The sequence below is a fragment of the Asterias rubens genome, chromosome 18, assembly GCF_902459465.1.
Source record: "Asterias rubens chromosome 18, eAstRub1.3, whole genome shotgun sequence".
Classification (NCBI taxonomy): domain Eukaryota; kingdom Metazoa; phylum Echinodermata; class Asteroidea; order Forcipulatida; family Asteriidae; genus Asterias; species Asterias rubens.
The window spans coordinates 7,760,600-7,787,298 of NC_047079.1; the positions used below are offsets into that span (position 1 = coordinate 7,760,600).

General features: G+C 38.5%; 1 protein-coding gene across 5 annotated transcripts in view; it reads left to right on the forward strand.

Annotated features, from left to right (window-relative positions):
• The window catches only part of LOC117302356 (COP1-interactive protein 1-like), a 31,061-nt gene extending 9,073 nt beyond the window's left edge, over window positions 1-21,988 (forward strand). For 2 of the 5 annotated variants that reach the window (XM_033786271.1, XM_033786273.1), the window contains 19 exons: window positions 394-527; window positions 6,012-6,131; window positions 6,415-6,528; window positions 7,014-7,241; window positions 7,686-7,778; window positions 8,278-8,529; window positions 12,480-12,549; window positions 13,029-13,162; window positions 13,532-13,684; window positions 13,954-14,091; window positions 14,445-14,528; window positions 15,173-15,289; window positions 16,419-16,576; window positions 16,724-16,889; window positions 17,246-17,418; window positions 17,552-17,716; window positions 18,690-18,870; window positions 19,533-19,654; window positions 20,194-21,988. In XM_033786271.1, coding sequence (XP_033642162.1) covers window positions 394-527; window positions 6,012-6,131; window positions 6,415-6,528; window positions 7,014-7,241; window positions 7,686-7,778; window positions 8,278-8,529; window positions 12,480-12,549; window positions 13,029-13,162; window positions 13,532-13,684; window positions 13,954-14,091; window positions 14,445-14,528; window positions 15,173-15,289; window positions 16,419-16,576; window positions 16,724-16,889; window positions 17,246-17,418; window positions 17,552-17,716; window positions 18,690-18,870; window positions 19,533-19,654; window positions 20,194-20,377 — 2,786 coding nt within the window. In that variant the 3' untranslated portion in view covers window positions 20,378-21,988. The remainder of the gene's footprint in view (window positions 1-393; window positions 528-6,011; window positions 6,132-6,414; window positions 6,529-7,013; window positions 7,242-7,685; window positions 7,779-8,277; window positions 8,530-12,479; window positions 12,550-13,028; window positions 13,163-13,531; window positions 13,685-13,953; window positions 14,092-14,444; window positions 14,529-15,172; window positions 15,290-16,418; window positions 16,577-16,723; window positions 16,890-17,245; window positions 17,419-17,551; window positions 17,717-18,689; window positions 18,871-19,532; window positions 19,655-20,193) is intronic. The other 3 variants (XM_033786274.1, XM_033786275.1, XM_033786276.1) reach the window with 3 other exon arrangements.
• The last annotated feature ends 4,711 nt before the right edge of the window (window positions 21,989-26,699 follow it).

Consider the following 26,699-nt stretch of genomic DNA (forward strand, 5'->3'; position numbering starts at 1 on the left):
TGAGTATTTCATTAAAAGATAGTGACCATGCTTTTCTCTTCCTTGGATTGTGATTGGTCAAAACTCTTTGCAAGTTTTGGAATCAAGTTCTGAGAATGGATTTGTAAATATGTGTTTTATACATGTAGCTACATAGTTAGTCTATAAATTCTTAGACACTGCTCTAGAATGATGGTCCTTGGTTCGAACCCACCTAGGGTGGCTGTTGTTTGATTTTTAAGGACTTGACAAAAAAGTGTATACATTGCTTATTCATACATCGGTGTGAAGGACTTGACAAAGAAAGAGTATACATTGCTTATTCATACATCGGTGTGAATGCTGTAGCTGAAAAATACTGTCCATGATGCATCAAATGTCAATAAAAGATGATTTCTGTTCCTTTTTCTCCAGATAGCTCAAAGGATCTGACGAACTCCGAGACAACTCTGGTAAGAGAAGCTAAGAAGAAATTAGAGATGGAAGTCTCAACAATGAAGTATAAGATTAAGACGGTCGAAGATGACAAGAACAAACTCAATCTGAGAGTGAGTATTACAAAGTTACTCTTTCTTCTCTCTTTTTGATTTCATTGTTTCTTCCTCACAACTTTATTTCTCAACAAAATGACCTGTTGTTTAAAAGTAAAAATTGCTTTGATTGTGGTAAAGTCTTCCTCGAAGGCTAAATGGAAACACATTACAAGGTATAAGATTGGTGCAACGTGAGCAGTCAGAAATACTCTGCGGGGGTAAACAAAGTTATTTATAACAACTTTTGAGTTTTTAAAAGCATAAGTAAACTTTCACTACAACAACAAAGAATCATACATAGCATAAATCATTCATTTGATTCTGGGAATTTGGGCCTGCCTCATTCTTTGACCTTATTGCAATCAAAAGCTCATTGCCTATAACTACTCATTACGCATTATACTCATTACTCTTGTTACTGTCCTTCAATGAAGAGCATCCATAAATAGACTAGCCAGCCTGTACAGTCAGTCGTTAGTTGTTACTTGTCAAAAGACCAAAGTAAAAAAAAACTTTGAGCAAAAATTGTTCTCATTGTCTGGGGGTACTGGGCCAGTCAATAAGTCCATTTATCCCTCCCAAAAGTGTATTCTAATACCCACCCCCCCCCCCCTTTCTGTGAGGGTCACAGTCTCTTGTTATTGATTACACCCATTGATGAAAGGATACCAGGATGAAAGAGGTACCTCTGACTGGGGACTAAACAAAACAAAAATAACTAAAGGAGTCACAGTTATGTGGAAGACAACAAAAAGGGTTTAACGGTTTATGCACTCCATGGTTTATGTGAGGTGTTTATGTGGTGCTTGGGAACATGTAGTCGGCCATGAATTCAAGAAGAGCGTATGTTCAAACTAGCATTGTTGCTGGCGATTAGGGGAGAATTTTAGGAAGTTTTGTGGGACTAGAATATGGCCAGATGATTCTGAGTGGCTTAACCTTCTGCGTTTGGATTTAATCAAGGGGATTGTTTTGATGCTTTGTAACTGTGGGAGTTGAAAACGCGCAAGATGTCTTTGTATAAGATACAGGTAAGATTTTGTAGGATTTTGCGAAGCACCTGATGGTATAAGTGCAGGTAAATACAGGTTACGGGATAAAGGGTTATCATTGGTTTTTTTTAATGATGGTGGTTCTGAAAGGATCCTACAGTCTTGTAGAGGTGGTTACCCAACATTTTATATGCATTTTGGTTGTGCCTACGTACAAGTTTGTACATAATCTCCTGAAGATGATCTGAGCATATTGATTGAGTTGTTAACCACCGGTTCTATTCAGAACCAGCACTACTCAAAATCAAAATTCACATGGTGTTACCGCAAATCTTTCTTAGTTATACTTTTCCACCCTGCAAAGTTTCAAATCCTACATGTTCATCCAAGTATGTCGGTTCAAGACTGTGTTTGTATCAAAGATGGTTTATCGCTGCAAGGAGCAAGAAGAGCAACTTGACTCTATCTATTGTTAGAACATGATTATGGCAAGGGCACCATTTTAGTAAGCACATGTTTTATATCACTTGTCTATATCGATGATTGTTCCATCAAATGTATTGCTAAATGAGGTAGCAGATGATTTGATTCTAGTCAATGATGACCTTGCGTTCTCATTGAAGTGAAATAATGAAATCCTTCTTTTTGTTCAAATTGTTTGACACGAGAAAGAGAAAGAAAGTAAAAGACTGACGCTTTGCTAAAGATGAAGTCATGCATGTTTGATTGCTGTACAAGTCTTTTGTGCAACTGAATTGACTCAAGGAAAACCTGAAACATAACAAAATAAAGCCATGTATTGATCACTGACACCCTATTAAGAAGATTTTAAATCACACTATTGGGAATAATCGGTCAATCATGGCTCAAATGAGCATGTTGGCAAACATTTAGGTATTGTTGTTTTTTAGAAATATTTCAACAGCAGGGGAAACACTTGAAGTTGAAATAAGTTGATTTCATGCACCTGTAACTTTGACAGCAAATGTCTTTTGAAAGACACTGACCTATGGTAAGTTACTTTCACTAAGTTGTGGGTTACTGGATCAATGCTAAAATATCTCATCTGACCTATTGTAAGTTACTTTCACTAAGTTGTGGGTTACTGGATCAATGCTAAAATATCTCATCTGGACTTAGATCAGTGGTCTACTGATTTTTTTAAGCCCAGTGATTTTACTGGTTCAGTGATTTTATAACTGGAGTCTGGCCAGTAGTCAAGTTAAGCCCTGTGGTTACTGGCTCAATGTTAGAAGAAAACCTGAATCTGGCCAATGGTCCAGGGGTCCCGTGGTGTAGGGGGTAATTTCAAGTCCGGGGTTACTGGTCCAGTGCTGAAACTTACTAGACCTAGGCCAGTGGTCCAGAGGGTGTGTCAAGCCTGGGGGTATTTTTAAAAACCCTAGTGATGGCCGGTAACAGTGGTCTAAGATACTGGACTCAGGCAAGTGGTCCAGGGAGCCAGTGGTTTAAGGGGTTAAGCCAAGCCCTCATGAATGCATCATCTGCTGCACTCTTATCAATGCTTGAGCCAGTTATATGTTAATGAGTTTTCATCTTAAATTCTTTCATGGACTTATATGGTTTTGTATGCAAAGCATTTTGGAAAGGACTTCTACTTTCTTGAGTCAATATGCCCAGCTACATGGATGTTTTGTGGTTGTATTTGTATTGAGATTGCTGTACTCTGACACTGTTGGTTTTTGGATGACATAAAAGTACTTGTTTAACCCCACTAGTGATTCAATGGTAGCGTGTGCAAAGTTTTTAACACAGTAAATTGAAATGTGGTGGAATGTTTGCTTAAGTACGCATGGAAATAAAAAGTGGCACCATGATGGTGCAACTTTTAATTTTTTTTTTAAACTTATGGTCTGCCTTATAAAAGTTGTTCATCAGAGAATAGTTCAGAGTTCTCCCTGTAAGACCTGAACAAATTGAACAATTTTGCCAGTCCCCTATTATTATGTGGTTTGATGTAGTTGGCGTAAATTTATTTGGTCTGGTGTAACATTTATTTGATCAAAATGCAAAGATTTAATGGTTTATTTTGTGAGTTGTCTTTAATTTATAAGTTTCTCTAAATATAAAGTTCTCACTTTGTTCTGGCATAAACAGCAAGGCATAACAAACCCTCAAAATGCCTGCAAAGCTGTGCCGGTGACCGGTGCTATAAATAACCCTGGATTAATCCCATAATACTTTCTCTGCCTCTGTATTTTTTGTTAATTGAGGATCAATTTAAATCTGTGGCCTGAGGCGGTTGGATCAGAAAAGATTTAATCCGAGAGGAATGTAGAGAAGATCTTAATCCTCTCTGGGGAGAAGTCTTCAGGTTTCTTCAAGAAGTTGAGTTTAGAGGCTTCCTTAGAATTCAAAAAGAAACACCATGAAGCACTAACATCTGCGGTCTCTCTTGAAGATGATCCAAGCTTTGACTGATCAAAGCTTTAATTTGTTACCCTAACTGGTTCCTTTATGACCCACAACAGATTATATCACATGGTGTCATCGCAAAGCTTCAGTTTCTAACATTGTTGTCCAACAATCCTACTTTTAATTCTTATGTTATTAAGTTCATATGAATATGTAATATTGTGGATGTTCAAGTATAAAGATTAGAATTGTTGATGGGTGTAGGTAGAGCTTTTACTATTAGGCCAATTCCATTATCCACATCCTTTTTTAAAGCGTTAAGCCATATCCCTTCTTTTATAATTTTTGGGGCACCCAAAACTACTATTTCTGATGTATTTTTGTCTTTCATCTTGGCACAAAATTTTAAGTTCCACAAAAGTCTGGCTCTTTCATCCTTGATAAAAATGTCAAAAACCAAAAAGGCCTTCAATCTTTTAAGTCTTTTTGAAAATATGGACAATCAATGGATTTTTCTTTTTTCTTGGCTGCAAAAACATCCAATTAAAACTAACCCAAAGGCTATGCTGAATGAAGTCTGTGATTTTTCTTTCCGCTACGACACTTTTCCTTTGTCACTCCAGAAATCCTAAGCTCTTACTATTTTAAAACTTGAATTGAAGGCATTCGCAAGACAAGAATCACAAACCATTAAAGTGGATTTATCCAACCTTATAATTAAACATGACGAGTGACCATTTATATTTCAACTGGTGTTTCACTTCATTGATTGTTCGATTGTCCGACCCGGACAAAAGAAACGAGTTCTCAGTCCCTCGTCTAATTTTCCCCTTGATAAAAAGGTTTCTACGTTTCCATCAAAGAGATGTTAATGAAAGGAGGGATTGTCAGAGCGATGTAGAATGAAAACTTTTTAAGGCTGCCGTTTGGGACCAGTGGTACCTGCTTATTAAGAGCTGTCTAAATTGAATAAAACCCCTCATGCAAACATCTATTGTAAACCCCCGTATGACTTATCTTACACCCCATTAGCAGATTGCAACACGCTGAGCCGCTTGGGTGGTTCCATTGTTTGAAGGGGAGTTTGTTTTATCTCCAGGGCAGCTCAAGGATCAAGTGTTCATTATTTGTGATAATACGAGAAGTGTTTACTGTTTGTATTTGTGTTAAGGTGTGCTAAGGGGTAGCGTGTGTACCAACACTCTAATACCATTACTTGTGTAAGCGTTGGAATTAAACCCAAGTATAACTTGAAACTCTAGTCTGGATACCACTTTGTGCTTTGGATACCGATAAAGCCAGACGGCTTTCGACTGCTCTAGATTTCAATGCGTTTTGTTTTGATGTGTTGTGTAAAGTTTATCTCAATCGATTGGACTGAAAGTTTGTAATATGTAAGTATGGTTTGACTATAAAATAATGACTTGGGTGTCAAATAGTATCTACTTTTTATATATCTGAATTTAAGGCTTGTACATAAATTGTCCAGTGTAAAGTTTCACTTTACTTACTTGTGGTGGTTTTTCTCTGATGGTTCAACTGGCTTTTAAAGCATTGCCTTTTATTCTTTTTAGTTTAAAGACCATACCTTAGCCCTTTTCGGAGCCCACACTTCCCCTAAACGAGATTTACATAAGACTGTACTCGCAAATTCACTAACATTAGCTACTTCATAAACAATAGTAGCAAAGTCTTTGAGAAAGATTCTGCTGATGTCAAAGCGCCAACCCATTTTTTTTGTAAGTGAGGGTGCTGATTCATTCTTTTGAGAGGACAGTACAATGTCCATTTTGCAAAGTGCAGTTGTACTGGAACATCTTAGAGTATATGGAAATACTTGAAGGAGCACCAGCGGCCAAGACCAGGGGAAACATAGAGCCATGGCCTCCAAGGCGTTGTACCAGCCGTCGATTTCACCAAACTCTTCCTAACTTAAGAGTAATCTTAGGATGTAGGACGAGTCCCAACCCTGCACTGTAGCATGCAGATCTTAAGATTAATCCTAAGTTAGGACCAGTTACTCGTCCTAACTCGAGATTAATCTTAGCGTTTCGTGAAATCGGCTGCTGGCCTTTATTTTATTCAAAACTCAACTCTAAACTATTTTGTTTAACTGTGTTTCTTTTTTAAGGTGAGGGAACTGACAGAGTCCCTTGACGCTGAGAAGAAACGTCGTTCGTCTTATGAGGGAACGATCATCAAACTTAAAGCAGTGGTGGATAGGAACAAAAAACTTATCAGTAATTTAGAGGTAAGTGCAAGGATGCTTGATGTGATCTATTAAACTTTGCAATCAAGCCAGCAAAAACATTTTCTGGTGTGAGGTGATCTTTTAAAACTTTGTGATTTAGTAGCAGACATTCATTCTAATTTTTGAAGTGATGTTTTCAACCTTTTTAACTGTTTTTTAATTAACTGAGTTGTTTTCATCTTAAATATTTCTTTCTTGCAGCACCGTACCAAGAGTAGTTTTTGACTTGTTTGGGCTGTACTTGCCACCCAATAAAAGTTATGACGTTACTTTTTTCTTTCAGGTTGAGAAGCAATCATTGTCTGAGAACAAAGCGGCTCTTGAAATGCGAGTTGGTTTCTTGGAGAAAGATTTAAAACAGCTAAGAGAACAAGAGAAGAGCCTCCTTAATCAAACGGTATGATCTCTAACTAAAAATGTCTGGTACTTTAGTTCAGAGACTTTGTTGTATGCTTAATTCTGTTTTCAGCTTCTACTAGCTTTTTACTCATAATGTTCATGCCTGATCCTCAATTGAGGTAATAGTCTCCCTTGCTCCTGGTCATTGCCTTGGTGCCCCTGGAAATATTCCAATTGAAATTTATAATTTTCTCCTAGAGGTGCCCTGTCCGAGGTGAAAATCCCTTGATGCCCTTGCCCTTTAAATATGATGCATCCAGTCCATATTAAAGCAAAAGTAGACAAGTCAACAGCTTCATAACATTGTTTACTTGTCATGCTTGTGGTCATTTGCAGAACCCTTTTTGTAACTTGTTGATAGGGAATTAAGAATTTTATGCACTAATTTATGATCAGATTAAAAATTGTATCAAAGTGATGGCACCTTCAAAATCATTTGACATCAATTGTTTTTACAAACTTCCCTTTCATCTCTTTCTCTAGACTTCCTTAAAATCTGAACAAACGCTCATTGAGCGCCAAGAGTCCGAGATCCAAATCCTGAGAGAGGAGAGTCAGAGCCAAGCCCTCAAGCTCCAGAAGACAATGGTTTCCTTGGAGACTGAGAAGAAGAAATGTCTGGAACTAGGTCAGAAGTTGACCTCAACGGAGGAGAAATGGGAGCTGATTGTACAACGGTACAAACACAACGAGAAAGATCTGACCAATAAGGTATAAAGTAGTCACTTTTGAAGGTCCCTAGGTTTCACTACAGAGGAAAAACAATTTGTGAATAATTTATTTTTATTGCAAAGCTGTCGTTTTTGTAAACTAGACAGGCTGTGACTTCTCAGGAATTTTCCTGAATTTTCTTAGAATCTCCCTGAGCCCTTGTTTCCTGAAAGAGTTAAAGCAGCTACCAAATGGAGAAAAACATAACTCATATTGTGGTCACACCTGCAGTTTTGTATTTCTGATGATGCATAGAGTCTTTATACATGTCAATCTTAAATTGACCATCTGTGAGTTGCAGGGTCTAGAATAAAGGAGAACCCAGACAAACAAGTCTTTTTCAGGAATAGTCATTATTGGTAAATCTCATCCCTAACTTGACTCACTTTGTTTCCTGATTGGTCAATCTCATCCCTAACTTGACTCACTTTGTCTCCTCTACAGTTGGACAAGCTTACGAGAGATCTTGAGTTTTCCAAATCAGAGCTTGAAGCGAATCATCAAAGAATCAGCAGAATCCACCAAGAGCATGACAAGGTAGGAATGTTGTTGTAATTATCAAAATAGTTTTCTTGGGTCCTTAAATTGTCCTCTGTATGCAACCAATGAAGGTGTGAATCTGCTCTTGTGTACTTCGTGATATTGTTAATATTCTAGGTAGCTTTACTTCCTCCTTAGTTCCTAGCTGTGACTTTTGGCAACCCCCTCCCCCAAACAAAGGTTTTGACAAATTAGGGAGACTGCCATTATAGGGCTACATTTAGAGTGCCAGTTGGTAGAGTGCCAGCATTTTAATCTTCAGGTCGTAAGTTCAAATTTTACTCCAAAAATGTTTTCTTCATGCACACAAAAACTCTTGTTTCGTTGGGTTGGACGATTCCATGCCTAGCTTTTTGTTGCTACCTATTGAATTAACCTTTTAAAAACAATTGTCTTTAAAGCCAAGTCCAAAACTTTGAAAATGTGTTAAATGTCAACTTCACAATTGCACTCATTAATAAAACAACACCAACAATGTCAAACAACATACAAACAGCAACTTGAAGACACCAAGTTAGAAGCACAATATCTGAAAGATGAACTACAACAAGAGAAAGGTCTCTCGGAGCAAGCTGATCGTCACCGTCTCACCATTAAGGAGCTAGAAGGTATCGTCGATGAACTCAAGAAAGACCGAGATGTCTTAGCGAGAGAGCTACAAGTGATGATCACTAAGGAGCAGAAATACAAGGAGTGGATAAGAACAGAAGAGCAATCGGCTGAAGAGATTGCCAAGATGCAATCCCAGGTTAGGATGGAATCTTAAGCTTTGCTGTCTCTCTTGAAGTAACCGCTGACTTGATGATGCTGTGATTGGAGTGAAGTTAACAGCACGAGTGTGGCACTAACTCAATTATAGCTCTTATATAGCGCATTTCACAATATGCCCTGGTCATTGGGCCAATAACATTCCTTTAATCTTTCTCAGCTCCCCATGGAGTATACAACCTCAGGCTGCCACGGTTTTCCGAAGGCTTTTTCAAACACAATATCAACATCTACCCTCATAGGTACTCAAGGAAAGCAAATATAATACAGCATCTTGCTCAAAGACACAACCGGAGCCCGAACCCACACTACGATGACTTAACCACTAATTGTTGAATTCGATGCTCTTAATGCTCTTAATCACTTGGCTATGACACCCCTTTGTTCTGTTCTTGGATACAATGGGATTGAATGGGGCTATAGTGTGCTTACTAATTGATTAATACGCTATGTGAGACCTTAACATTATACCACAACTAATTTGGTGAAATTGCATTGACTTAAGGTGTGTCTAACACAGTTCTAACAAATTGAATGATAACATTATATTTACCACATGTTGATATCTCATTCATGTGGACTAACAACATTGAAACAAACTCACAAGTTCAAGCATTCCTTTTGATAGAATTGCTTTTTAAGATAAAACAAAGAAATTATCATGAAAACCTGTAAATAATCCAGACATTTGTAAATCATTTTCTTACCGGTCTAGGAGAGATGTCCATGTAGTTCTTGTTTCAATTTTCCTTTATGCATTATTTATAACCCCTTTCAGAGTATAATTTGGTTCATTCCATTTTATATGATGAAATGGAATAGCCCAAAATGCAAAGAGGTGAACTTGGTGTTTAAATGTCACCATGGTAACAGTAATCAGCAGGTGTTATAATTCTGAGACTATGTCCTGACTTGTCATTAAGAAATAACGATCTAGCTATTGTTATGCTAATTAAAGTGGTCATTGGTTAGATATGAGAGAGTACACTGCACTAAACAGACACAAGACTGCATTAGGTGACACATTTTTGTTCAAATGATTAGCGTCCCTGCCCACTTCAATGCATGATCATTAGGCGATACATTTTTGTTCAAATGATTAGCGTCCCTGCCCAATTCCTTCTTAGAGGCAGCCTACATTTTTTTATTTAAAAAAAAAATAACAAAATACATTCTAAGCAATTTAGATAGCCCGGCAGTTGTCTGAAAAAATTTCTCAGGGGGCACTTTTGAGAAGGAAACCAACAAAAGGGCCCTCCTCCTTCCTTATTTCCAAAATGCAGGACGCTAAAAATATTTTGTTTTTTGGGCCTTGGCTCCATAGAAAAGAGATTAGTGAAACTCACTTAATTTACCACAAGCTCACAGAGTTTAGGGTTTGGTGTTCTTTCTTTCTCAAACAAGACCACAAACAAATTGAGAACCCCTAAAATAGAGTATTGTTTACAGCATATACTCAAAATGTTTGATGTCACTGACCAGCCAAGGTTACTGAAAAGCAGTTATTGTTAAGAATATTTAAATATTAATAGTTTTAGCGTCACACTAAATATTGAAGGTTCAGCAGGTGGTTTATCAAAGGTTCAATTTCCTTAGCAACTCGTTGTTATTTCCTGTGTTTTTTTCTTCACTCTTTTGAAGCTGATAGCTGTGAATGTACAAACCTTACCTCAACCACACTTCGTAAGTTTTCTTTCCAAACATAGTCATGCATTTTTAATCCTCTGCCCACAAGTGAGCAAAAGCGATTGGTAAGAACTGAGAGTGCACATTTTGAAACATTTCTGCAAAGCAAGATGGCTTTCCACATCTTCACACCCTCTGTGATTACCCTCATACTTTGAGATAATTGAATTGATTTTTGTTGTTGTGTGGATGTTTGGAGTTAATTATTGCTGTATGGCGGTGTTTCTTGTGATGTATTATGGCTGAGTCATCCGTGGGAGATGAGGCTTCGGATGCGGTTGCCGAGGAAGAGCAGACAATAATAGGAGGAGAGACGACTACAAACGAGCATCAGACAATCACAGAGAAAGGTTCTGGTGAGCAGGGACTCATAACGCCTGGACCAGAGGAGATAAAAACTGCCTATGACGAAGAAGAACTTGGTGAACAGAAAGATACATCTTGTGAGGAAAATAATGTCGTAGAAGAAGTGCCAGTGGAAGCAGTTTTGGAGGGAAAGTCTTTCTTGGAAGATCAGAGTGATTTGGAAATAAAGGCTGTCTCAGAAGAGGAGGCTGGTTTACAAAAAAAGGTGGATGCTGTTGGTGAGAGTGGATCAGAGGAACTGAGTGTCTCAGCAGAGGAGGCTGGTTTGCAAGAAGAGGCGGATGCTGTTGGTGAGAGTGGATCAGAGGAACTGAGTGTCTCAGCAGGACATTCTCGTCAAGAAGAGGTATCATCACAAGGAGAAAAAATAGACGTAGAGTCCATTTTAAAGGACCAGTCGGATACTAAAGAACATCTTGATTTGGGCGGAGATTCCCAATCAGTGGGAAATATTGAATTGGGAGAAAACGCAGAGAGTGAGGAAAAGTCAGTCGGGAAGGACGAAGTCAACTCAGAAAATAAGTCTGCAACAGCAGTAGGAAATTCAGCAAAAGAAAAAGTAACAGGCGGAGAAAGTTCAGGAGATGAAAAGTCACTTTTCGGGGAAGAGATTGTCTCAGGAGAGAAACGTAGTCTGAGTGAAAAGTCTGACCCAGATGAAAATATTGACGTAGAAGAAAAACTTGCAGAAGGAGAGCAGATTGATGTCAAAAATAAGTCTGTATCAGATCAAACTACATTAGATGAAGAACTTGATGCAGAAGAAGATTCTCTTTCAGAAGAAAAATCATTATTAGAAGATCATAAATCTGAGAAAAGTTCAAGCTTTGAAGAAAAGTCTTCATCAGGAGACGAGAAAGATTTGAAGGAGAAATCTGCCTTAGAGGAAGAAGCTGCCATTGACGGAGAATCTGAGAAGGAACTCAGTTTGGATAAGGAGGTTGATTCAGTGGAAAAATTTACGTCACAAGAAGAAGTTTGTAATTTGGAAGACAAAAATTATACGCAAGAAACGCCTTCCTTAGAGGAAGAACTTATTCCTGAAGAAGAGCAGAGCGTTGAAGTAAGTCCTTTTTCAGAAGAAGAGGTCGTTACTAAAGATCTCAATGTAGAAGGAAACTCAAGCCTTGAGGGAGAAGAACAACCTTCAGGGAATCCAATAGATCTTGAAGAACACGTAACTTCAGAAGAATTGTTGAAGGAAGGTATTAAACATTTAGAGGGTAGCCCTGTTTCGAAAGAAGTGACAGACTTGAAAGAGCCGATATTAATCGCAGAGAAAACTGTTTTGACGGACCGCCAAGCTGTAAAGGCAGAAATTAGCCAAGGAATTCAGAGGGAGCTGGATAACAATTCTGACTCTAGTGAGAATAATCAAAGGCAAGGTTATCATCTGTTACAAGAAAGACTTCGCTCTGAGGAAAGAATTATTGCTGACTTGCAGATTTCTTTGAAGGCAAAGATTGAATCTACAGAGAAGAAACTTCTTGAGAAAATCTTTACTTTGGAATCACAGGTTTGCAGGAACCAATTGTAAATGTTTCACTTTGGAAGATGATAGATTAAAATTATTAAACAGACTTTCCTCAGAAAACAATTAGTTTTTTATACTGCGTACACAGAGTGAGCAAAGTCAAAAACATTAGTTCTTCTAAGCTTGGAATATTTGAGATAATTTGAATGGTGTTTTGCTTTTCTCCCCCATCTTACTTATTGCTGTTAACAGTGCTCTCTTACTTAAATATTCTTGTGTTGGTCAAATCTTTTCTCAACATCCAGCATTTTCTGAATTTTCTGTTTTGAACATTGCTTGAATCTTTAATTATGTTCTGTCATCATTATTAACCTGTAGATATTTTGTTTGTGGTTTATTTTTAGCTGGAGAGCAGTGTGTTGAAACAGAGTAACCTGGTAGAAGAACTCAGTGAAGAAAAGAGAAGGAACCAAAGTAAGTTCATCACATTTTGTTTGTCTTTTTTACTTGATAAAACTCTTTTCAAAAAATTTATTTCTATTTTGTATTCGTCGCAATAATGTTTACAAATTAACAGGGGTCATAAAATAAAAAAGAAAGTTATTATGTAGAAATCACTGTGTGACTTTAAAATGCAAAGAGCGGCAAAAGCAAAAAGAAGTGTCTGCTTTTGTTCACATTTTCTCCTTATGTGAACATAAATTATTTAAAGAGGGTCTGCTATTAAAATATTGTAAACAATTCCTTAAATTGCCTGTTCATGTTTGTTGAAACGTCAGCTTTTTTTGCATTTATACCCACTGTCCATTTGGTTGGTAAGTTGTTTGCAACAGCTAATTTTATTTTCTAAAAAACTTACTTCCCAGACAGGTTTTGAGTCCAAGTTGTGAAGAAACTGCCATATTTTGCTATTTTTATGAAAAGCAAATCTTCTTGTTTCGATTTTTTTTTAGAGTTGCAAGACCAGGTGGACCAGAGTCACGAGTTGGTCAAGCGAGCTGAGGAATCCACTGGTCATCTCAAGGAGAGCATCGGCCGGAAGTCAGCTGAGCTAGTCAGGCATTACGATTGGTCCAAAGAGGGTCAGGTGAGTCAATCAAGCAATTTCATTGGTCAAAGGAGTTGCTTGAATAATAATAATAGTTAGAGATTTATATGGCGGGATATCTACAAAGATAATCAACGGTGCATTACATCAAGAAGTATTAAAAACAATAATATAAAGAGTACAACAAAAGTACATACTACTAAAGAAATCAACAAATGTACAATTATATAAAACCAAGATTAAGAAGAAAAGAATTCACTTTTCACTTGAAAATATCAATGGATTGAGGGTGTTGATTGTCAAATGGCAGTTCATTCCATAGTTGTGGGCTTTGATCATCTTTTGACACATATTTTGTTTTCTTGTTTTGCACTATTTGAAACAGTATTTGTTTAACTTTCTATTTAGTTGAAACTTGAGAACAAAGTCCGAACGCTTGAGAAGGAGTTGGAGGAATCTAAGATGGAGTCTCATGGAGAAAAGACGGAGGTTTCTTGGCGACTATCGAGGGAAGAGAAGAGGGTGAAGGAATTGGAAGGATTGCTAGCAGAAAAGAAAGAGGTAAGAATCTCTCAGCGGTTAGTTTAATATTTATGACTTGATAATCACAGCTTGTCCAACAGGTACTCAAGACAAACCTCACAAATAACTTATTAATGGATACAACAATTATTAGAAGAAACATTTTTTAAATAGTGCTTCAGACAAATATGTTTTGACCTTGTTGTTGAATACAGCGATGGGGAGCTGGAATTGAAGCCCTGGCGTTAATATTTAGCTGGAAGGTGGAAAGTAATTTTAAGAATATTTGGTTATGTTTTTGATTGAAGGAATTGGCTCAGTTAAAGAAGGAAATGGGGAGGTTATCGGTGGGTCATACCAGGGCTGAGGAGAGAGTACTGGATGAGGCAAGGCTACGAGTTGATATTGAACATAGAAATAAAGTACTGGAAGAAGAAATGACCAAGGTAAGATACAAATTCATCCATTTCTGTTTTTGTTTTCAATTACAGCTTTTTGTGCTGTACAAATACAAAGATGCTGATCCTCACTGATTCTTCAGAAAGTTGCCTGAAAATCAACCAATCTTTCCATATTCTGATGAAGAAAAGTTGAAAATCTCACTGATTATGGAAACTTTGTCCCTATAACGTTGAAAGTAATACTCAACATCTCCCTGATTATTGTAAAAAAAACTCCTTGATTGAAAGATGCAAATGTTGGCGGCTGAGCAAATAAATAGAATGATGCAGAAGAATTGTTCTGTTTAGATGTGTGAGCGACCGCCTATATAAAAAAGGTGTTTTTTTATTTGATCTAGCAATGGACCCAATTAAAGGACTTGATGACCAGACTAAGTGCTACTGAATCAGCTAAACAAGAGCTTGAAGTCCAACTGGAAAAGGTATGACGTTCCAACTAATCTTCGGACATAATCACAATTTTAAAATAACACTACTATAAAGATCTGGGCCCAGTTTCATATCTCTGCTTACCGCAGAATTCTGCGCTTACAGCACACCTGCAGAATCATGCATTTGAAAGGGATCTGTAAGCACATAATTATGTGGTAAGCAGAGCCATGACATTTGACCTTGTTGTTTCTAGACATCTTTTTCTTCTTACTCCTTTTGGTGTCTTGGTAAAAACAATTTGAAAGACCTTTCACCTCCAGTCAACCATCTTGATTTTTTTTTCTCCACTAAAATCTATGGCTCTTTGTGAAACTACGACAGTCTTGATATAAGTATTTTGTGAAAGACTACTGGCAACCATCTTGAAATGTTTTGTCCACTTTAATATAGTATGGCCCTTTTTGAAACTATACTTTGGCTTGAGCTGTTAGGCTTTGTTTGTTTTTGTTTGAAGCCCTTAATGACTGCATACATGACACCTTTACTCATTGCCTCTGATTCTTAACCCGCTTTTCTCTACCAACCGCTTCAATCCTGCAGCTTATAAATAATTCTTTTGATAACCTTTATAACAAAAAAAGACCTTTAACACATGTACATGTAACCCACTAACCTATGACCCTTGACCTTTTAGCAAACTAATGAGATGCGACATCGCTATACTGAGATAGAGCAAGTACAGGCGGAGACCAACGCTACTGCATCGACTCTGAGTCTGGTCCAACAGAGAGCTCAGGCTGCTGAACGCAAGGTGCTGGTCTATTAACATGCTTGTAGTGTCTTAATAAAGCAATGCACAGATATTCCCTGTTTGAAATACTGACTGATTTGCTCACATTTCACAGATAGTTTAGGTATAAGTTACTGTCTTATGTAAAGCGCTATACACTCGTGTATACTTTCTCGTGTCCTGTGAATAAAAATCCACTGGCATAATTTGGGTGGAATTTGAACCACCACTTTTGGTTGTGGGTCATGTGTTCAAATCCCACTTGATTAAAATACCTGTTGGTTTTTTCACCGGACTCGGGAAAGTACCAAGTATCATTGCTTTAAACAAAATGGGTGCATGGGTATCCCCCATGCAAATTTAACATCTATTAAACTACTGACTCAATAGATCCTATTGCACAGATATTCCCGCTGTGATTACTAACTAGTTTGTATAAACCAAAGCCTTAACCATCCACTTCCAATAATACTTCCTCTTTTATTTTAACTACTCAAATCTAACTCACATTCAAATTCAAATCCTTTTATTTACTTTAATTTTGTTGTCAAATAATGTTACTCACTGCTTTAGAACTTTAACCAAAAATTCACTTTGTGTTATCATGGGGTCACATAGACCGGTGCAGAGCTAACTTGTATCAGCTTTTTCACCCTAAAACTTTTAGAAAATATATTTGTTGTTTTTTCCTCAACAATTTCTGAAATGATTTAGTTTGCATCTTTTACATTAATTGCTGTGTTGCACAAAGATTACTTGTGAGTCTTATTTGTTTTTTTGTGAAGTAGGTGATTAAGAAATCTAGCAGACTGGTTGGGTGGGTTTTACCAATTTAGAAACCTAATAGAGCCCAGCACTGGCTTATATTAAATTCCTAAATATCTGAAGTTAACAACATTTACTGAAATATCAGAGAGTCTTAATGTCAGCTTCTCAGGCCAACAACGGATGAGGTCAGAAGTCTTTCAGAGGTCGGATTGATCTTAAGTTGTGTATCAATCTTAGCTGCTAAGCAAACAGTGATGTCACAAAACAAATCACTATGGTGATACTGACAACTCATCTTCAAAGATGAATCTAAGTGCTTTGTGAAATTGAGTCACACTTTTTCGTAATAATTGATGTCATTTTTGTTTGTCTTTGAATCTAGATTCCTGAACTGCAGCAGCAACTTGATGAGAAGTCACTCCGTCTCCAAGCTTCGGAAGCCCAACTACGAGATCTTACTGCTACTAAGCTAGATCTACGTACTAGTAAAGACGATATCAATAGATTGAAGGCTCAACTACATGAAGAGAAGATTGAGAAGTACGTCCAAAACTCTAATTTCTTACAACTCAGTCAGAGTTATTGGTTTATTCTAATAGTTTGATTCCTTGAAATTGAAACTTCCTTACTCGCAAAAAAATCTTTCTTATAAATATTTATTGTTTCCCCCCACGCTGATGTCTTTAGGTCTTTGCTGAACCAGCAGCTGGAGGATTTAAAGCAACAATTGACGTCATCGTTGGAACGAGAAGACAAAGTCCGTCACGAGAACACCGACACTAAACATAGATTACTGGAAATACAAAACAGACTTTATGCAACGGAAGATAAATCCAAGTCAGTGGAGGATATGGTAAGAGAAGAATAGGTCCATCTTGGCTTCTTTGTTTTCCTTAAGTAATTAATAAATAAACACTAATCTAAAATGGCTACTGAAGATGAAAAAGGATTAAGAAATCTTATGAACTAAACTTTTTTCACATTTACTCTGAGAGTTGACATTTACTGAGCAACAGAGTCCAACATTCTCCTGACGAGGATCAGAGCATACTGATCATACTGATTGAAGCATGGTTAACCACTGGCTCTTTACAGAACCACCATGACTCAACGCTGCTATATATATGTGTTATATAGCTCCCTTTATTAGGTTGTGTGACCTATAGCCTATTGACTTAATAATTTGTATAACTTCCTTTTGATTGACAGCACTCATTAGCAGAGATGGGTAAGAAATCTCTTCTAGATCAAGTTTCATCGTTACAGCTTGAAGTTCAACGTCTACAGACTGAGTTGATGCAGACAACGCAACGACTCGATGCTCAGATCAGTAAATATGAAGAACACAAGACACATCATAAAAACAAGCTGCAGCAAGCCAGGTACTGAAACATTTAATCAATAGGGATCTTTGGGTTCCTAGGTGGCAGCAGACCTAATCGATTGTAATTGGTTATGTGCGCATGCCCCATGAACATTTTCTTTCTATAATGTTTTTGTTTGTACCTTTTGCAGAGACATCTTCACTAGACACAAGTCTGTTCTGGCCGACAGTCTAATGAAGCTGCAGCAAGATCTAAACACAACCAACGCTGAGCTACAGAAAGAGCAGAATAATAGAGAGAACTTACAGAAGAAACACGACAACTTGCTGGATGAACACCGCAAGCTGCTCGCTATGTAAGTAGCTTTCTCTCTCCCCACTCCCCCCCCCACCGTCCCTAAGATATCAGTGCTATGAACAGAAACAAAACCATGTTTTTATAAACCTTGTTCACAGTTCCTGTCCTGGTCAAGAGGCCAATAACCTTCCTGTAAACTTCCTCAGCTACCTGGGAATTATACAGCCCTGATGGGCTGCCGTTGCGCTCAAAAGGCTATTCAAACACAATATCAACCTCTACCCTGGCAGGTACCCATTCAAACACAATATCAACCTCTACCCTGGCAGGTACCCATTCAAACACAATATCAACCTCTACCCTGGCAGGTACCCATTCAAACACAATATCAACCTCTACCCTGGCAGGTACCCATTCAAACACAATATCAACCTCTACCCTGGCAGGTACCCATTCATACACAATATCAACCTCTACCCTGGCAGGTACCCATTCAAACACAATATCAACCTCTACCCTGGCAGGTACCTATTCAAACACAATATCAACCTCTACCCTGGCAGGTACCCATTCATACACAATATCAACCTCTACCCTGGCAGGTACCCATTCAAACACAATATCAACCTCTACCCTGGCAGGTACCCATTCAAACACAATATCAACCTCTACCCTGGCAGGTACCCATTCAAACACAATATCAACCTCTACCCTGGCAGGTACCCATTCATACACAATATCAACCTCTACCCTGGCAGGTACCCATTCATACACAATATCAACCTCTACCCTGGCAGGTACCCATTCAAACACAATATCAACCTCTACCCTGGCAGGTACCCATTCATACCCCTTGGTGAAAAGAATCAACCGTAGTAAAGCATCTTGCTTTAGGACACAAGTGTCATGTCCGGTATTCAAACCCACACTCCGATGACTTAAACAGGAGAACTTGAATTTGATGTTCTAAACCACTCAGCCATGACACCCAAGCTAACTCCAGCCCTCGACCATGTTTTGATACTTTCTAGGCATTCAGACACAGAAGAGGCTGTGAGGGACCAGAATCGCAATGTTAACACCATGGACTACAGAGTCAAGTATCTTGAGAAAGAGAATGGAGTTCTTCAAGATCGCATTGATACCTTGAGTAGACAGAGGGTTGCTATGGAGAAACTCATTAGGGAGTACAGATTGGAGAAACAGAAAATGGTGAGTAATAGTGAGAAGTATGAGGTTTGGTTTGTTTTAACCTGGGGGGGGGGGTGAGTAAGCAATGTATTGAGGGCACTACACGAGTCTGGATTATTTTTCATGATTTGTCAAACACATTCAGGGGTGTTACAATTTTTTTCGGCCTTCAAATGTCTGTGGGAAGAAAATATTGTAAAAGTTTAGGAAACAGTAGAAAGGTAAGATTGAAATAATCGCGTTTCTGACAAACTCACAACACTAGATTAGCAATGAGACTTGTGTTTTAAATTGAACCTGTAAAGTTCGTTTATAATGTTGCAATCTAACATGTGTGCAACTTGTCTGTTATTTAATTTGCCTGTCTTTAGTTTCATTATCATTCTGATTGCATGTGTCATCAGTTTCAGGCAGGCCTGCCGTCTGCAAAGAGCTTTTATAACCTTCTATAATTAATAATGCTGCTTTACACATGCATGTTTATGTTCTATTATTTTGCTACCTTTTTTCCTTTTTGCTTTCATGTGGCACTTTCTGCACCCTTATTTATAACCTGCTTTTGCTGCATGGTCCTTGACTCTGCCTGCTTGTCTGGGTTCCTGCCTGGTTGCCTGTCTGGTTGCTTGCCATGGTGTCTGGGTGCCTGTCTGGCTGCTTGTTCTGGCTGCTTGTTCTGGGTGTAGGAGATTGACAAGTCCTTGCTAGTCTCACCAGCTGGTGGCTTTACGATGACCTCTCCCCTCAGTACGCTAAATTCTTCCCTACCTCGGACCACGCTCACTAGTGGGCTTGGCCAATCACAGAGGTAAGCTTTGTTGTTTTAGGTAAATTTTTAAAGATGTTCTTTTCTTTTGTATTTGGTGCACAGTATTTTAAAGTGATCGCAGAATTTGGGTCCTTCATAGATTACTTTGAATACGGCCCTCTTGTGATTATTTTTCACTTGTGCTGCATGCTCATGCTTGCCCAGCTACAAAACTATGCACTTTAAAGGTTTTGTATTAAATAAATTCTAACCCAACCCACCCCAATACCTATTATTTAATGGTCGGCTTTTGAAATACAATCTCAACTTGTTAGCAAAAAAAATTGTTTGAAAACAAAAGTAGTTAAATGTAAATATGTGACAAACAATGCATGCATGGTGCTCATAGTAAGTTGTTTAATGTAGACTTGATATTCACTTATTGCTAAACATTGTGTTTTTGTGCATAAATGTCTCATGAAAACGTATAGCATCAATTCCAAACGCAACATTTAACCAGATTTGAAGGCAATGCGGCCCGTTGTTCCTACTCCTCTGTCATGAGGTGTCACTGTTTTGTTTTTGTTTTTGTCTGACAGCCCGAGTTACATCTCAACCCTTGATACTCGGAGTACTCAGAACAACGGTTACTCACCGATGAGAGCAAGTCACCAAGGAACAAGAAACTCAGGGTACAATCAACACAGCGCTTTGAATCGTAAGTCATTACGAAGCCCTGTCCTAAGTACTACTCAAAGCTCCGATAATGATACTGACTCGTGAGTGTCAATGTGAGAGCGAGTTACCAAGGAACAAGAAACTCGGGGTACAATCAACACAGCGCTTTGAATCGTCAGTCATTTCGAAGCCCTGTCCTAAGTACTACTCAAAGCTCCGATAATGATACTGACTCATGAGTGTCAATGTGAGAGCCAGTCACCAAGGAACAGCTGTGCCTCTTCCAAGACGGCAGCGGGACGATGTGTGACGTAAGTTCTGTTATTCAGAAATAATTTGTCGCTTGAGGTTAAATTGACTTAAACATTTGACATATTCTGAAGAATACACACTGGATGTTGCATGGGGAATCGCAACATCACTAAGAAGAGGTCTGATTCTGAGATGTTATATTGAACTTACATCTTGAGAAATAAGGGTCTAATCCTAAAATTGTCCTGCAAGAAAAGATGCAAGTCTCGTCACATTGGACACCATTTTTTATTGGCCTCATTTATTAATGGAATTATCAGTGAATGCAAAAGTAGAGGAACGAAAACTTTGTGATCAGGTTTTAAATTGAGATGCATTATTGGCAATAATAAGAGTCTTATTTTGATACATTTTATACTTGTGTAATCTTTAGGTATAGAAATACTCTTCTTAAGAATGGATTGTGGCTGCATTCCTAAATTATATATATTTTGTGAAACTTAAAAAGTGATCAAGTGCCTAGTTTTGATAATGTAACCCCTCTCATTGCTTTGACTAAGATTTCCAACAATCCTTTGTGCACCGAGAATGGGCTTCAAGTTACATTTAGTAAAAGGGTTGGTTGTGAAATATGTAAAACTGTTATTCATTTTGTATATTTTTATTTATTTTTTCCTTTTGTGTACTTGTTTGATCAGCCCTACTAATGCTCACTCAGGATGAATTATAATGCAATTTATAGAATGTGTATTATAGTTATACAAATATGCTAAAAATTGTGCCTTCTCTTCAGCCAAACAGTTTGATCTGCTTCTAAAACACTCCACATTGTGACGCTTTTCCTCAACATATTGTTGCACAAATTCATAGCTTTAGCAATCTTGCACAAAAGAAACTGAAAGAATTTTCTCATTACCATAGGTTTGATGTTCACATCTGTGATAGTTTTGCCAAGTTACGACAGTTGAGTGTTTTCAAACATGCGTAACACTTTAGATATTTTATCCCTGACCCATGTTAATTAATAAGAGGTTTTTAGGTTAGGAAAATGATGTGCTGTGATTTATGGTCTGCAAAGATAGTTTTTTTCTCTTTGATGTGTGCTTGTTGTATTTTTGACATTGATGTTTGCTCAAGGACCAAATTTCACACTAGTAGTTGGTTAGGGATGTTTGTAGGGTATGCGCACAGAAGTCGAAGTTTGAGCGGCTCTAGTCATGTCATGTCAACATGACCATAGAATAATGCAAGCAATCTATTGATGTGTGAGGGTCTGGTTAGAACAGGACTCAAGACCAAAATGGACTTATGTTTTACGGCTTTAGCCGACAGCAGAGTAAACTAATTTCTGCTGAGATTTTTGTTTCTAACCAGAGGCTGTTTTTTATTGATAGTAATTAATATTTAAGATCTTAAATTGTATTTAGATTCTAATCATTCCTCAAATATGTATGCTTTTTATAATGTGGTTTTCAATTTGAATGATATTTGCCTTATTATGTATTTATTGTCAATCCTTAGATTGGATACAGAACCTAAGACAGGCATCAATGGTGGAACTTAGTAGTCAATTTCTTAAGCCAAAGTTGAAGGAGAGATTTTTGTAGCTGAGTTCTTTTCTTTCTCCTTCAGAGACCACTAGACATTTAGCAAAGACTTAAGGCCCAACCATGCAAGTAAAGATTGTGTTAAATTTATTTTATAGCTAGTTGTTTGTATTTTTGTATGTTTTATAAAATAGCCTTATTTATTTTGTACATAGATATTGTAGACTGTGGACGCTTTTGTTGTAATATATTAATATTCTTCAAGAGAATTTAATGTTTTTAATATTTGAAGATGTGTAATTTTCTGTTTATTCCTGAACATTCTGTGTTTTTCCTGGCTGTAGCCTTGTGAACTTTTCTGCCAAAATTTTCAAATTTCACAAGGCCTTGTGGTCTTTTTCAGCCAGAATTTGACACAGGTCACAAGTCTATAGCCTTGTAGCCTTGTGATCTTTTCCAGCCGAAATTCGACAAAGTTCACAAGGCTATAGCCTTGTGATCGTTTCCAGCCGAAATTCGACATAGTTCACAAGGCTATATAGCCTTGTGATCTTTTCCAGCCAAAATTCGACAAAGTTCACAAGGCTATAGCCTTGTGATCTTTTCCAGCCGAAATTCGACAAAGTTCACAAGGCTATAGCCTTGTGATCTTTTCCAGCCGAAATTCGACAAAGTTCCAGCCTTGTGATCGTTTCCAGCCGAAATTCGACAAAGTTCACAAGGCTATAGCCTTGGGATCGTTTCCAGCCGAAATTCGACAAACTTCGCAAGGCTATAGCCTTGTGATCTTTTCCAGCCGAAATTCGACAAAGTTCACAAGGCTATAGCCTTGGGATCGTTTCCAGCCGAAATTCGACATAGTTCACAAGGCTATAGCCTTGTGATCTTTTTCAGCCAAAATTTGACAAGATTCACAAGGCTATAGCCTTGTGATCTTTTCCAGCCGAAATTTGACAAAGTTCACAAGGCTATAGCCTTGTGATCTTTTCCAGCCGAAATTTGACAAGGTTCACAAGGCTATAGCCTTGTGATCTTTTCCAGCCGAAATTTGACAAAGTTCACAAGGCTATAGCCTTGTGATCTTTTTCAGCCGAAATTTGACAAGATTCACAAGGCTATAGCCTTGTGATCTTTTCCAGCCGAAATTTGACAAAGTTCACAAGGCTATAGCCTTGTGATCTTTTTCAGCCGAAATTTGACAAGATTCACAAGGCTATAGCCTTGTGATCTTTTCCAGCCGAAATTTCGACAAAGTTCACAAGGCTATAGCCTTGTGATCTTTTCCAGCCGAAATTCGACAAAGTTCACAAGGCTATAGCCTTGTGATCTTTTCCAGCCGAAATTCGACAAAGTTCACAAGGCTATAGCCTTGGGATCGTTTCCAGCCGAAATTCGACAAACTTCGCAAGGCTATAGCCTTGTGATCTTTTCCAGCCGAAATTCGACAAAGTTCACAAGGCTATAGCCTTGGGATCGTTTCCAGCCGAAATTCAACAAAGTTCACAAGTCTATAGCCTTGTGATCGTTTCCAGCCGAAATTCGACATAGTTCACAAGGCTATAGCCTTGTGATCTTTTCCAGCCGAAATTCGACATAGTTCACAAGGCTATAGCCTTGTGATCTTTTCCAGCCGAAATTCGACAAAGTTCACAACAAAGTTCACGACAAAGTTCGCCTTGTGATCTTTTCCAGCCGAAATTCTACAAAGTTCACAAGGCTATAGCCTTGTGATCTTTTCCAGCGGAAATTCGACAAAGTTCACAAGGCTATAGCCTTGGGATCGTTTCCAGCCGAAATTCGACAAAGTTCACAAGTCTATAGCCTTGTGATCGTTTCCAGCCGAAATTCGACATAGTTCACAAGGCTATAGCCTTGTGATCGTTTCCAGCCGAAATTCAACAAAGTTCACAAGGCTATAGCCTTGTGATCGTTTCCAGCCGAAATTCGACAAAGTTCACAAGGCTATAGCCTTGTGATCTTTTCCAGCCGAAATTCGACAAAGTTCACAAGGCTTGTGATCGTTTCCAGCCGAAATTCGACAAAGTTCACAAGGCTATAGCCTTGTGATCTTTTCCAGCCGAAATTCGACAAAGTTCACAAGCCTTGTGATCTTTTCCAGCCGAAATTCGACATAGTTCACAAGGCTATAGCCTTGTGATCTTTTCCAGCCGGATTTGCGCCAAAGTTCACAAGGCTATAGCCTTGGGATCGTTTCCAGCCGAAATTCGACAAAGTTCACAAGGCTATAGCCTTGGGATCGTTTCCAGCCGAAATTCGACAAAGTTCACAAGGCTATAGCCTTGTGATCGTTTCCAGCCGAAATTCGACATAGTTCACAAGGCTATAGCCTTGTGATCTTTTCCAGCCGAAATTCGACAAAGTTCACAAGGCTATAGCCTTGTGATCTTTTCCAGCCGAAATTCGACAAAGTTCACAAGGCTATAGCCTTGTGATCTTTTCCAGCCGAAATTCGACAAAGTTCACAAGGCTATAGCCTTGTGATCTTTTCCAGCCGAAATTCGACAAAGTTCACAAGGCTATAGCCTTGTGATCTTTTCCAGCCGAAATTCGACATAGTTCACAAGGCTATAGCCTTGTGATCTTTTCCAGCCGAAATTCGACAAAGTTCACAAGGCTATAGCCTTGTGATCGTTTCCAGCCGAAATTCGACAAAGTTCACAAGGCTATAGCCTTGTGATCTTTTCCAGCCGAAATTCGACAAAGTTCACAAGGCTATAGCCTTGTGATCTTTTCCAGCCGAAATTCGACAAAGTTCACAAGGCTATAGCCTTGTGATCTTTTCCAGCCGAAATTCGACAAAGTTCACAAGGCTATAGCCTTGTGATCTTTTCCAGCCGAAATTCGACAAAGTTCACAAGGCTATAGCCTTGGGATCGTTTCCAGCCGAAATTCGACAAAGTTCACAAGGCTATAGCCTTGTGATCTTTTCCAGCCGAAATTCGACAAAGTTCACAAGGCTATAGCCTTGGGATCGTTTCCAGCCGAAATTCGACAAAGTTCACAAGGCTATAGCCTTGTGATCTTTTCCAGCCGAAATTCGACATAGTTCACAAGGCTATAGCCTTGTGATCTTTTCCAGCCGAAATTCGACAAAGTTCACAAGGCTATAGCCTTGTGATCTTTTCCAGCCGAAATTCGACAAAGTTCACAAGGCTATAGCCTTGTGATCTTTTCCAGCCGAAATTCGACAAAGTTCACAAGGCTATAGCCTTGTGATCTTTTCCAGCCGAAATTCGACAAAGTTCACAAGGCTATAGCCTTGTGATCTTTTTCAGCCAAAATTTGACAAAGTTCACAAGGCTATAGCCTTGTGATCTTTTTCAGCCGAATTTTGACAAAGTTCACAAGGCTATAGCCTTGTGAACTTTGTCAAATTTGTGATCTTTTCCAGCCGAAATTTGACAAAGTTCACAAGGCTATAGCCTTGTGATCTTTTTCAGCCAAAATTTGACAAAGTTCACAAGGCTATAACCTTGTGATCTTTTCCAGCCTTGTGATCTTTTTCAGCCGAAATTTGACAAGATTCACAAGGCTATAGCCTTGTGATCTTTTTCAGCCAAAATTTGACAAAGTTCACAAGGCTATAGCCTTGTGATCTTTTCCAGCCGAAATTTGACAAAGTTCACAAGGCTATAGCCTTGTGATCTTTTTCAATAGCCTTGTGATCTTTTCCAGCCGAAATTTGACAAGGTTCACAAGGCTACAGCCTTGTGATCTTTTCCAGCCGAAATTTGACAAGGTTCACAAGGCTATAGCCTTGTGATCTTTTTCAGCCGAAATTTGACAAAGTTCACAAGGCTATAGCCTTGTGATCTTTTTCAGCCAAAATTTGACAAAGTTCACAAGGCTATAGCCTTGTGATCTTTTCCAGCCGAAATTTGACAAGATTCACAAGGCTATAGCCTTGTGATCTTTTCCAGCCGAAATTCGACAAAGTTCACAAGGCTATAGCCTCGTGATCTTTTCCAGCCGAAATTCGACATAGTTCACAAGGCTATAGCCTTGTGATCTTTTCCAGCCGAAATTCGACAAAGTTCACAAGGCTATAGCCTTGTGATCTTTTCCAGCCGAAATTCGACAAAGTTCACAAGGCTATAGCCTTGTGATCTTTTCCAGCCGAAATTCGACAAGTTCACAAGGCTATAGCCTTGTGATCTTTTCCAGCCGAAATTCGACAAAGTTCACAAGGCTATAGCCTTGTGATCTTTTCCAGCCGAAATTCGACAAAGTTCACAAGGCTATAGCCTTGGGATCGTTTCCAGCCGAAATTCGACAAAGTTCACAAGGCTATAGCCTTGTGATCTTTTCCAGCCGAAATTCGACAAAGTTCACAAGGCTATAGCCTTGTGATCTTTTCCAGCCGAAATTCGACAAAGTTCACAAGGCTATAGCCTTGTGATCTTTTTCCAGCCGAAATTCGACAAAGTTCACAAGGCTATAGCCTTGTGATCTTTTCCAGCCGAAATTCGACAAAGTTCACAAGGCTATAGCCTTGTGATCTTTTCCAGCCGAAATTCGACAAAGTTCACAAGGCTATAGCCTTGTGATCTTTTCCAGCCGAAATTCGACAAAGTTCACAAGGCTATAGCCTTGTGATCTTTTCCAGC